General features: G+C 43.6%; 1 protein-coding gene across 1 annotated transcript in view; it reads left to right on the forward strand.

Annotated features, from left to right (window-relative positions):
- Positions 1-308: 308 nt before the first annotated feature.
- The window catches only part of LOC121565680 (neuronal acetylcholine receptor subunit alpha-7), a 39,671-nt gene continuing 27,096 nt past the window's right edge, over positions 309-12,883 (forward strand). The window contains 5 exon segments of the mRNA XM_045217220.1: positions 309-510; positions 8,957-9,046; positions 9,049-9,095; positions 9,353-9,397; positions 11,820-11,929. Of these exon segments, the coding sequence (XP_045073155.1) occupies positions 453-510; positions 8,957-9,046; positions 9,049-9,095; positions 9,353-9,397; positions 11,820-11,929 (350 nt within the window). The 5' untranslated portion in view covers positions 309-452.

Consider the following 12,883-nt stretch of genomic DNA (forward strand, 5'->3'; position numbering starts at 1 on the left):
TTCCCCATTTGAAGTCACATGTAGACATCATTTGGCAAGCAAAAGTGCTGTGCGTAATGTTTGTCCACTGTAGCCATCGTCAACATTGCTGCGCGCGTAAATTGTATAACTAGTCAAGTGGCACATTGTGTCCGGTATAGTGACAACGTTTTACTTTATTGCACTTTTGCGAAAGGCAACAGCAAGTCTGTCACTGCAGCGCCGTGTAGCTGCAAATCATACTGAGAGACCAGACCCCTCTCTTGTCAAACATATTTAGTAGGAGGGCGGCGGCGGCGGTGCTAACTAAGTCCCCAGTCCCACTGCTCCCTCCTCCTCCGCTCACATCTCTTCCAGCCTTCACACTTCAGTGAGGAGGACTATGGAAGATGATCATTGATGTTTGATATTTCTATGAATTAAAATACATCCGGAGTTCCGCGGGTCTATGCCAGACACTTCTATTCAACGCAATGATGGGTCCATGGAAAACTCTCCTCTACATTGCAGTCACTGCCTGCCTATTGAAGGGTGAGAAGTAATGCATGCCTTTTAATTGCATGTGCACCTGAGAGCATAAGCGTAGGTCATTATTATGTGTTGTTCTAAATGTTCATTAGATGTTTTAGTGGTTCATTAGATGTTTTATTCAGTGCTGCTTTCAAATAAAGTTGTTGGTCAACATCAGTGAATACATTTTCACAGTTGCTGTGCTGAACATACTGTATCAGTCCATGTTTTCAATGCATGTATCCTAGCAACCACTGTCTGATCCTAATCTAGCCATGCATTACTACTGTCTATTCACATGTTGATTCGCAGGACTGGTTCAACAGGCTTGATTCAGGCTGCTACTCAAAATCTGACATAAAAAGTTTTAAATTAATAAATCATATGACAGCTTATAAATATATGTTGTATTTGCATCTCCAACATCACTATGCAGATGGCTTTGGCAGGCACAATGAGAATGAAAAATGACTTCTGTGCCATGCATATACATGTAGTTAAGACCAGTAAGCCTAGTTAGTTATTCCCCATTAGAGCTCTGAAGCTTTGATGAAGCATGCACTCCATATAATAATGTGCGGACATGATCTGCATATTCAAGCCACTGAGAAATAAGTGAAGCAACAATTATATGTTGAGAAAATGATGAGAAACAACCTTTGTCATGCCATTACATCCTGAGTGACAGTATTACCCACTCCCCTTCCTGCCTGTGCTTACGTTGACAGCATATCTACTCTCTGTCTTTCCTTGGTCATGTTCAAGTTTGTTTATATATATGTAAATATTCAGAATACTTTCGAATGCACTGTATACATGGAGTACACAGTGCAATGAAATGCTTACTTGCAGGTTCAGCTCTCGTCAGGTTCACCTCTCATCAGGTTCACCTCTCATCAGGTTCAGCTCTCGTCAGGTTCATCTCTCAACAGGTTCACCTCTCATCAGGTTCACCTCTCGTCAGGTTCACCTCTCATCAGGTTCACCTCTCAACAGGTTCACCTCTCATCAGGTTCACCCCTCAACAGGTTCAGCTCTCGTCAGGTTCACCTCTCATCAGGTTCACCCCTCAACAGGTTCAGCTCTCGTCAGGTTCACCTCTCAACAGGTTCACCTCTCATCAGGTTCACCTCTCGTCAGGTTCACCTCTCATCAGGTTCACCTCTCAACAGGTTCACCTCTCATCAGGTTCACCTCTCATCAGGTTCACCTCTCATCAGGTTCACCTCTCAACAGGTTCACCTCTCATCAGGTTCACCTCTCAACAGGTTCACCTCTCATCAGGTTCACCTCTCGTCAGGTTCACCTCTCATCAGGTTCACCTCTAGTCAGGTTCACCTCTCGTCAGGTTCACCTCTCATCAGGTTCACCTCCTGTCAGGTTCACCTCTCAACAGGTTCTGCAGCAAAAATAGAAGAAAGTAAATTGGTAAAGAAAGAGTAATAAAAAGAAAAAAAATGTCTGCTGAGGCACTGCATTTATTAAGACCTCCACTCTGGAGTCTCCAGTCTATTTGCAATACCTAATTGAATTCTCGGAGGGAGAGAGAGATCAAGATATTAAGAGAGAGGTAGAGATGGAGAGGGAGAAGGAGAGAGAGAATGTGAGAGGGGCAGAGAGAGCAACTAGCTCTCACAGTCTCACGTCAGAATTAGACGTTCATCCATGATTCTCAAATGTCAAATTTAGAAGTTATTGCAAACGTCAGATTTCAAAGTGTTTAAGGTTAAGTTTAGTCATTAACTCTGAAATCGTAAGGTTTTAACTTGAATAGTTAAGGTAAGGGTTAAGGTTTGGGATAGGCTTAAAACAAAAATAACTTTCTATCGCTGGATTCAACCTTTAGAATCAAAGGCAGATGCTTACGCCCTTCTGCCATCCTGTCCACAACGCCCTAGCTAAACAGAAACCTACTTGAAGGAACCAACGCTCACTGTTGCCCCTAGTGGCTGGTTTCCACATCATCTCCCAACGTCCTCAGACATGAATGGACGTCGAATACTGACTTGTATCACAGGTGACCTGGCTGGAGAGAGATGGAGAAGTAGAGAGATAAAGAGTGAAATATAGAGAGGGAGAGAGGGTGAGAGGGGTAGAGAGAGAGAGAGAGATGGAGAGAGGGATAGTCTTGGCAAGCTCTCTGCTTTATCCATCTAACTGACATTAGTGGGTCTCCTAGATTTAATCAAGAAGTCCAGGAGATGCTTTGTCTCTATCCTCCCCAGCCTCCCTTGGTATTGGCAAAAGCATCAGAAAGCTACTTTGTATTGCCGCGTCAGTAATATTACTAATGTACCCTGATGAATGACTGATACATCTTTACACAATAACACAGTGATGTTATCCCACTGATGGTAACACTGAAATTAGATTATGAAGAGGGTCCGAGATCCGGGGGGGAATCAGACCGGAGACAAAGAACAAGCTTTTATCTGATCTTCCAGTTCTGAGAGCCTCTATATGCGACCTGGGTAACTGATGAGGGACATAGATGTTTTTTACAGAACTTAGAAAACATTTCAAAATAGACAGTGAACCCTTGAGCTCTCCTAGCAACCAAATCAATGGAGTAAAGTGCTTTTCCAGAGATGTCTCTGGGTGGTTGGGCTTTGGCTATTAGAAAGGAAGTAGGTGTCTAAAGCGCCTTCAAACAGAGTGAGACCTTTTCAGAGAATTAAAGAGGGAGGACTCTGAATGGACTGAATACACTGTGTTGTTATGGTCCATGCATAGCTGGGAGAAAACACCTGGGTCCTGTTCAGTGCAGCACACGTGACTAAATACTTTTGCAACGGAAAACAAAAATCTGTGATCTCATTGGACAATTTTAGGTAGTTTCAAAACGTTTTCTCTGTACTGAACACAACCACGGACATGCAATTCCAATGACTGGTACTGTAGAATGGCTTAGTAAGACACGTCAGAGAGTACTGAAGTACTGAGAGTTATAGGGTGTCGGTGTGCTTCTAGCTGAATCTAGCTGGAGATCGTTTGATGAGCCTCTTGGATCAATAAGCAAGCATCCAAATGAGCTGGACCAGCTGTCCACCTGGTGGTTTATAGTCTCTCTCATTCTCTCTCTCTCATTATCTCTCTCTGCATGCTGGGAGTGTTTGGTGCATGCTGGGAGTGTTTGGTGCATGCTGGGAATTGTATGAGCGAGTGGTATCTGGAGGAGTTAGATGGCCTGTGTTTTCTTTTTTGTTTATTTTTCTTGGTGGTTTTCCTTTTTTTATGCATGATGAAGGTTTAAAAAAAATTTTGTAATAGAATTAGGTATATTGTATTTATTGTTGGAATTGCCCTGGTTTTGGTGGGGATGGCGACCCACATTGGGACGCCGTCCCTGTCACTTCGGCACGGCTTCAGGTGTGTTACTGAGGCTACTGTCACTGTGGATGAGTTTCTGGTCGCCGTAGGAGAGAAGGTAGGCTATGAAAATGTTGCTTATGCGTCGCGGATGAATAAAGCGGTGGTGGTTTTTCTTAAAGAAGAGCGTCTTGTCGACTGGATGGTTGAGCATGGCGTACTTCTTAAAGGTATGTTTATTCAAGTTACGCCGCTTTTCTCTCCGTCGACAAGGGTAACGATTTCGAATGGACCGCCGTTTATTCCCAATGAACTATTGGAGCGCAAGTTATTGCGGTTTGGAAAGTTTGCAAGTTCAATTAAAATTGTCCCGTTAGGTTGCAAACACCAGGCTCTGAAACAGGTTATGTCATTTCGGCGACAGGTGTTTATGTTTTTGGACTCACTGGAGCAGACTTTGGAGTTATCGTTTATCGTTATCGGAGGGAGGGACGCAGGTGGTCCTCGTAACGCCTGGGCCCACTGATGTAGGGAGAGGTGGGCTGACAGTGGTAAAGCAGGCACAAGCACCTGTTGCTGAGGAACAAGTTGTTTGTGTTGAGGGTACTGAGTTGCAGCTTGGACCAGAGGGGAACATAGCATCTGATGTGCAGCAGAATATTGTTGTAGGAGGTAAGGACGGATCTGGGGAGCCATTTCCCCAGACTGGTAAGGAAATGCCCAGTACGAGTGATGGAATACAGGAGGGGGTTCAGGTGGAGCTTGTCTCCAGGTAGTGAAGGAGATGTCCATTATGAGTAATGGGGTACAGGAGGGGGTGCAGGTGGGGCTAGTCTCCCAGGCAGTGGAGGAGATGCCCGGTACGAGTGATGGAGTGCAAGTGGGTAGTGTGGAGAGGGGAGTCAGGGGTCTGTGGCCTCAGTTGAGGAGGATCAGGAGAAGGATATGGACATTTCTGATATCACTGTTGATGGACCAGACTTTTGGGAAATCTGTTAAATTGGCAGATTTTTTAAATGTTGATGAGTTTGTGAGGTCAGCTGTGGTGTTACAGAAGCCGGTGGGATTAGACCAGTTGAGTGTGAAGAAGCGTTTCCGCTGGAGGAAATGTGTTACTGCTGTCACGGCAGCAAAAGGAAGTGGGAAACGTGGTCAGGTTAAGAGAATTAAAACAATGATGACTATCATGCCTCAAAGGGTGCTTTTTTCTCTTTGTCTGTTTTCTCATTGGACAATTTTAGGTAGTTTCAAAACGTTTTCTTATGAGGGTTCTCTCGTCCTGTATCCTGTCAACGCGCTGTGCTTTCATTGTTGCCAAAAATTATGCTCTTTTAAAAAACTGGCAACCTGTTGCATTGCTATGTGCAGAATATAAAAATTATATCTAAGTGTCTCACAAACAGGTTGAAAGAATATCTGGGGCTGTTGGTCCACAAGGACCAGTCTTACTGTGTACCTGACAGCTCCATTGTTGATAACTTGTTTCTAATAAGAGATGTTTTAGACATTTGTAAATTGTCTGATGTGAATGTGGGTTTGCTTTCTTTGGATCAAGAGAAGGCTTTTGACCGTGTGGACCACCAGTACTTGTTCAAAACAATGAACGCCTTTGGGTGTGGGGGATGTTTTTTTGTCTTGGATGAGTTTACTGGTGGTCCTCTGTAGCCATGGTAATGGGTTGGATCCCCGGGACTACCCATACGTAAAATGTATGCACACATGACTGTAAGTCGCTTTGGATTAAAGCATCTGCTAAATGGCTTATTATTATTATTATTATTATTATTATTATTATTATTATTATTATTATTATTACTGTATGCTGGTGCCTCATGTATGGTGAAGGTGGGGGGTGGTTTGAGCTGCCCCATCCCCGTCCAAAGGGGTATTAGGCAGGGATGCCTAATTTCAGGACAGTTATATGCTGTCTTATAGGGGAAGGGTGCTGGTAGACAATAACCTAGCCGCCTCTACCCTGTGGCACAGACTAATGATACAAGAGCTTCAGAGGAACTTTGTCAATTTCTTCTGGTCTGGACAACATTGGATTAAAGCTTCAGCCCTGTACCTGCCACTGCACCAGGGTGGGCAAGGCCTGGAGGACATTTCCTCTAGGGTTATGGCTTTCCGGCTTCAAGCAGCCCAGAGACCGTTGTACAGTAATGGCTCTAGCTGGGTCGATACAGCCTACACATTGATGAGGAGAGCGGGCTGTTTGGGCACCTTTTCCTCTTAAAGCTAGATGGGGTGGTTTGTCTGGCCTGACTCCATTCTATGAGTCTGTTATGCAGGCTAGGAGAGTTTTCGACATGTCCTGTAAGGGATGTGGCTTTTTTGAAGAGCCTATTTTTATAACACTTTCATCCAGTCCTGTGCTATGGGTTCAGCCAGCCTATGTTCATGCCTGTTAGGTGTGGGGTGTACCAAGCTGGGTCATCTGATGCGGAGCTGGAGCAGATCGTTGGAGGAGCTGAGAGAAAGAATTCCTTGCCAGTACTTCATCGGCAGTATGTGACTGATACTTCCAATTCTGATCGGTGGACGGAGGGTCTGGATTATGTGTTCCCTGCGCTGAATGTTAGTGCTGCGGCGGAGGCATTAGAGGGAGGACGTGGGGATGCTGCTTTACTTCGATACCCCGGAGCTGGGGGAGTTCAAGGAGGTGGGAAAGAAGGCCATGTACATAATATGTGTAAAAGTGCCCCATGCTTCTTCCCTGGAAGGGGTAAAATCAACGAGGTGGGCGGGTGTGTTTGGTCCAGCTGCCTCCCCAAAAGGCTGTTGGCAGTCTTTATATAAACTGCCTATTGATAAGAGGACAGCTGACCTCCAATGGAGGATAATACATGGAGCCATAGCCACCAATATGCATCTGGTACACCTGGATCCTACTGTTGGGGAGGGGTGTCCATTCTGTGCTGAGTCTGAAACTCTGGCACATCTGTTCTTACAGTGTCCCAGGTTGGTCGGGATGATTGACCTGATCACTAGTTGGTTCTCAGCTCTGGGAGAGGTTTTCTCTTCCCAAATGTTTATATTTGGGCCAAAGTACAGGTTTAGTCGAAGGGGTGTAGTTATCTTGCTTACAGTGAGGGAAAAAAGTATTTGATCCCCTGCTGATTTTGTACGTTTGCCCACTGACAAAGAAATGATCAGTCTGTAATTTTAATGGTAGGTTTATTTGAACAGTGAGAGATAGAATAACAACAAAAACATCCAGAAAAACAAATGTCAAAAAATGTTATAAATTGATTTGCATTTTAATGAAGGAAATAAGTATTTGACCCCCTCGCAATCAGAAAGATTTCTGGTTCTCAGGTGTCTTTTATACAGGTAACGAGCTGAGATTAGGAGCACACTCAAAGGAAGTACTCTTAATCTCAGCTTGTTACCTGTATAAAAGACACCTGTCCACAGAAGCAATCAATCAATCAGATTCCAAACTCTCGACCATGGCCAAGACCAAAGAGCTCTCCAAGGATGTCAGGGACAAGATTGTAGACCTACACAAGGCTGGAATGGGCTACAAGACCATCGCCAAGCAGCTTGGTGAGAAGGTGACAACAGTTGGTGCGATTATTCGCAAATGGAAGAAACACAAAAGCACTGTCAATCTCCTCGGCCTGGGGCTTCATGCAAGATCTCACCTCGTGGAGTTGCAATGATCATGAGAACGGTGAGGAATCAGCCCAGAACTACACGGGAGGATCTTGTCAATCATCTCAAGGCAGCTGGGACCATAGTCACCAAGAAAACCATTGGTAACACACTACGCCGTGAAGGACTGAAATCTTGCAGCGCCCGCAAGGTCCCCCTGCTCTAGAAAGCACATATACAGGCCCACCTGAAGTTTGCCAATGAACATCTGAATGATTCAGAGGACAACTGGGTGAAAGTGTTGTGGTCAGATGAGACCAAAATGGAGCTCTTTGGCATCAACTCAACTGGCCGTGTTTGGAGGAGGAGGAATGCTGCCTATGACCCCAAGAACACCATCCCCACCGTCAAACATGGAGGTGGAAACATTATGCTTTGGGGGTGTTTTTTCTGCTAAGGGGACAGGACAACTTCACCGCATCAAAGGGACGATGGACGGGGCCATGTACCGTCAAATCTTGGGTGAGAACCTCCTTCCCTCAGCCAGGGCATTGAAAATGGGTCGTGGATAGGTATTCCAGCATGACAATGACCCAAAACACACGGCCAAGGCAACAAAGGAGTGGCTCAAGAAGAGTCATGTTTTGCAGAGGGGTCAAATACTTATTTCCCTCATTAAAATGCAAATCAATTTATAACATTTTTGACATTTGTTTTTCTGGATTTTTTTGTTATTCTGTCTCTCACTGTTCAAATAAACCTACCATTAAAATTATAGACTGATCATGTCTTTGTCAGTGGGCAAACGTACAAAATCAGCAGGGGATCAAATACTTTTTTCCCTCACTGTAACTTTGTGTCAGGGGCAGCTAAATTAGCAATTTGGAAGACACAAAAGAACAGTATTCGGGGACAGGGGTCTGTGGATGTGGTGGGAATGCTGGAGGGGATGTTGGCAGCGAGACAGAGGGTTGAGTTTGTCTGCTACAAAATGGTTAATAACATTGGGCTGTTAATGGGGTTGTTGTGTTTAGTTACTGTGGAGGAAGATTTGGTGTTGTGTTTCTAATTTATGTTTAACCATGTTTTTGTTTGTTTGAGTGTTTGTCTTGTGGGTTCCCAGACCAAATAAAGGTTTTTTTTTACTCACACTTTCTCTCTCTCTCTCTCTCTCTCTCTCTCTCTCTCTCTCTCTCTCTCTCTCTCTCTCTCTCTCTCTCTCTCTCATTCTCTCTCTCTCATTCTCATTCTCTCTCTCATTCTCTCAGTATATTGGAGAGGAAGCTAAAAAGGTGTATGGTCCATCTGCTGCTCATGTCTACAGCATTATCTCATTTTGCTTTGGGTCATGTATGTGACAGAGGTAGTGAAAGTGAAAGGCATTAGTAAAAAAGCATGACCATTTTTTACCACACTGTGGTTAACAAGACACGTTATTTTCGACTGTACAACAGGGACTACACACACATCTACGTACAGTCTATCGATCTTCAGAGAATACCAAGCACATTTTAAAACAGAGGCTGAAATGTGTACCTCTGTTGTGGTTTTCCCCTGGCAGTGTCCCTCCAAGGGGAGCCCCAGCGGAGGCTGTACAGGGATCTTATGGCCGACTACAACCCACTAGAAAGGCCAGTGTTCAATGACACCCACTCCTCACCGTCAACTTCAGCTTTAGTTTGATGCAGATCATGGACGTGGTGAGTTACTGTGGTACGCAGGTTAACGTTTTAGCGCTAGTCCAACACCTAACAAACCTGATTCAACTCAAATCATGGGCTTGGTGATTAGTTTATTTGTTTTATCAGATGTGTTAGCGCTGGGCTGGAACAAAATGTTCACCCCTCGGGGGTTCTTCAGGAATGGATTGAGAAACACTGAGTTATTGTATTACCTGCTATGTCTTTATTCAATGATGTTACAAACTGACATGTTCATCTATCTCTCAATGCAACAGGATGAGAAGAACCAGGTTTTAACAACCAACATATGGTTGCAGCTGGTAAGACATTTTTCCATTTGCCTGTTTTAACAGGTTTAATTTAGACTATATACTATACTATACTACGCTACACTACACTATACTACACTACACTATACTACACCATACTATACTACACCTTCATCAATCTTGCAAATTGGTAAACTCAGGAACAATAACTAAGCCACTCAGTCCCACAAAACTGAGGGAAGATTGTGTTTATGTTTTATGACACTAAGCTCTCTCCCGCTCTCGCCTCATCAGCAAACTGTATGAATGTTGTGTTGTCTGGGCAACCTCCAGAGAGTCAGTCCTTCATAGTGCCAATTCATAGACCAATCCATAGACCTTATAGACGGATGTAACCTTACTCCAGAAATAGGCTACTATACTATCCCTCTGATTACTATCCATCGTCTTTGGCTCAATCCCCTGGTGGGGAAGACAATGCCACATTAAGAGGATGAAATATATACAAACCAACATCCATCTCTAGACTTGGATGTAATCTGTTTGAGCACGCGGGGCAGCTTGCTAAAGAAAGTAATTGAGACTGTGTGGATATTGTTCCACTTACAGTACACTCATAAGGTGGTGTACCCTCCATCTGTTATGTCTGCCAAAACTTATCGATTACAGCACTTATGACTGCCAACCTCCCATATAAAGAATGAAAACTGACAATACACATGAACATGTAGTTATTTGACTGGGTATGCTTAGTCATGCTCCCTACTGGGGCTACGTTTGGTGTGATGTGTCATGGCATATCAAACCTGACGTATGGAAACTTCACCTTGCTACACAAGGCTACAATCTAGTGTTGTTGACATTATAAACAGTCCATGCACCTCCTCTCACAACTCAAAGTACGATACAGGATGTGTAGGCTATTGTAAGATTCATGACCTTTTCAGACCAATCATTTCCAATCCTCCAACTCAGTGATGACGGTCACTATGTCCATGGCTTGTTTAGTCATCTGCATTTAGATTAGAGTTGGAATATATACAGGGAACTGCCAAAATAAAGGAAACACCAACATAAAGTGTCTTAATAGGGCGTTGGGCACCACGCAGCCGCCAGAACAGCTTCAATGCACCTTGGCAAAGTGTCTGGAACTCTAATGGAGGGATGTGACATCATTCTTCCACAAGAAATTCCATAATTCAGCGTTTTGTTGATGGTGGTGGAAAACGCTGTCTCAGGGCGCCGCTCCAGAATCTCCCATAAGTGTTCAGTTGGGTTGAGATCTGGTGACTGAGACACACACCCTTTGGGTAAACACCCTATGCTCCTTTGAGACCCCTCTTTCAAAGTCACTGAGATCTCTTCTTCTAGCCATGGTAGCCATAGTTATGGGCAACTGGGCATTTTTATACATGATCCTAAGCATGATGGGATGTTAATTGCTTAATTAACTCAGGAACCACAACTGTGTGGAAGCACCTGTTTCAATATACTTTGTATCCGTCATTTATTCAAGTGTTTCCTTTATTTTGGCAGTAAATGTAGATCTTAGAAAAGATTGGAACAGCCTTAATCCCATAAAATGTAAACACCTTGATACACTTGTTTATTATAGACTGGGACAGATTCTAATCTGATCTGCTCACTGTGTTTATTATAGACTGGGACAGATTCTAATCTGATCTGCTCACTGTGTTTATTATAGACTGGGACAGATTCTAATCTGATCTGCTCACTGTGTTTATTATAGACTGGGACAGATTCTAATCTGATCTGCTCACTGTGTTTATTATAGACTGGGACAGATTCTAATCTGATCTGCTCACTGTGTTTATTATAGACTGGGACAGATTCTAATCTGATCTGCTCACTGTGTTTATTATAGACTGGGACAGATTCTAATCTGATCTGCTCTGTGTGTTTAATAAAGACAGGGTTCTGTCAGCAATACTCTTATACCACAGGAGGCTGCTGAGGGGGAGGACGGCTCATAATAATGGCTGGAATGGAGTAAATGGGAATGGTATCAAACACGTGGAAAACTTGTGTTTGATGTGTTCGATACCATTCCATTGATTCCATTCCAGCCATTACTATGAGCCCGTCCTCCCCAATTAAGGTTGCACTGGCCGCCTGTGCCTTTAGACATAACAAACAGTTATACAAACAGTTAGTCATGACAAACAGTTCAAGTTAACACTCCTACATTCCTTATCCCCTTTAAAGATGTTCCTTTTTAACAGCTTCTCAATTGTTGCTATGCAATGCCTGATTTCCCCGGTTACCACAAAACTTTGACCATTTCCCTGTTCAGATTAATCTGCATAGATGGATACTTTGTTTATCAACCCGTGATTAGGTTCACCAAGCGATGCAAGGCCACAGAACCTCCCACTAATCGATTTAGCTTGTCTGGAACCGTGTGTGGAGGAGGGGTGAGAATATGATGAGTGTATGATGTTTCTCTCCCCAGTACTGGAATGATTATTACCTGCAGTGGAATCAGTCTGAATACCCTGGGGTGACCAATGTGAGATTCCCTGATAGCCAAATCTGGAAGCCAGACATCCTGTTGTATAACAGGTTAGTACTATGCCAGTAATCTTGGACCCGTAACCAATTCTTGCTCTAGATAGCTGGCCAACTCCATTTATATGTACTGTATGTCTGTTACAAGAGCTTAGCATTAGTATGGCCTATAATGTATTACAATGAGGCGGGAACAGGACTAATACAGTTTGTAAGACAGGTGTTGAGCTCATACATCTTGGACATGAAATGCTTTTGGACACATGTGATATCATATTGCCATATCATGACATAGTGTTGAATTGAGGAAATAAACTCTTATCCTAACATTGGAAATGTCCAATACACAGATTATAATACCTTATTTAGGAGCCAGCCTGATCTGGTCAGCTTACATTATCATGTGCATTTTATGTAAGGCTGGCCAGCGAGGCTATTCTTCAGGCAATAAAAGTCAGAATAAAGCAAAATAGTATTTCACCCAAATGCAGTTTTCCATATGCTATTCTATACCATTAACCCTCATAGGCTTTCTTCAAGGACAATCACAATGATTAAAATGTAAATACGTGAAAATAAAATTGTAACAGCAGAACACCCTGCCTGTTTCTCCTAATGCAGAACACCCTGCCTGTTTCTCCTAATGCAGAACACCCTGCCTGTTTCTCCTAATGCAGAACACCCTGCCTGTTTCTCCTAATGCAGAACACCCTGCCTGTTTCTCCTAATGCAGAACACTACTTTTTCCATCCCTATTTGTCACTGTTCTATTGAACAAAGCCTTAGTTTCACCCCGGTCAATTACATTCCACTACAGTGGCATTTTGCCTCCCGTGGAACGGCAACTCTTAACTTTCTCTCACCTTCCTCCATTCCTATTGAAACCCTTGGGAGTTAATTTGGAGGAGTGCATCGTGTGTTGCGAGAGACAGAGCTCTGACTAGGTCATCTCTAGGGAATTGTGGCTGCTGTTATGCTGCAACAAAATAACCACACTTCAGGTCTTTT

The sequence above is a fragment of the Coregonus clupeaformis genome, unplaced genomic scaffold, assembly GCF_020615455.1.
Source record: "Coregonus clupeaformis isolate EN_2021a unplaced genomic scaffold, ASM2061545v1 scaf0969, whole genome shotgun sequence".
Lineage (NCBI taxonomy): Eukaryota > Metazoa > Chordata > Actinopteri > Salmoniformes > Salmonidae > Coregonus > Coregonus clupeaformis.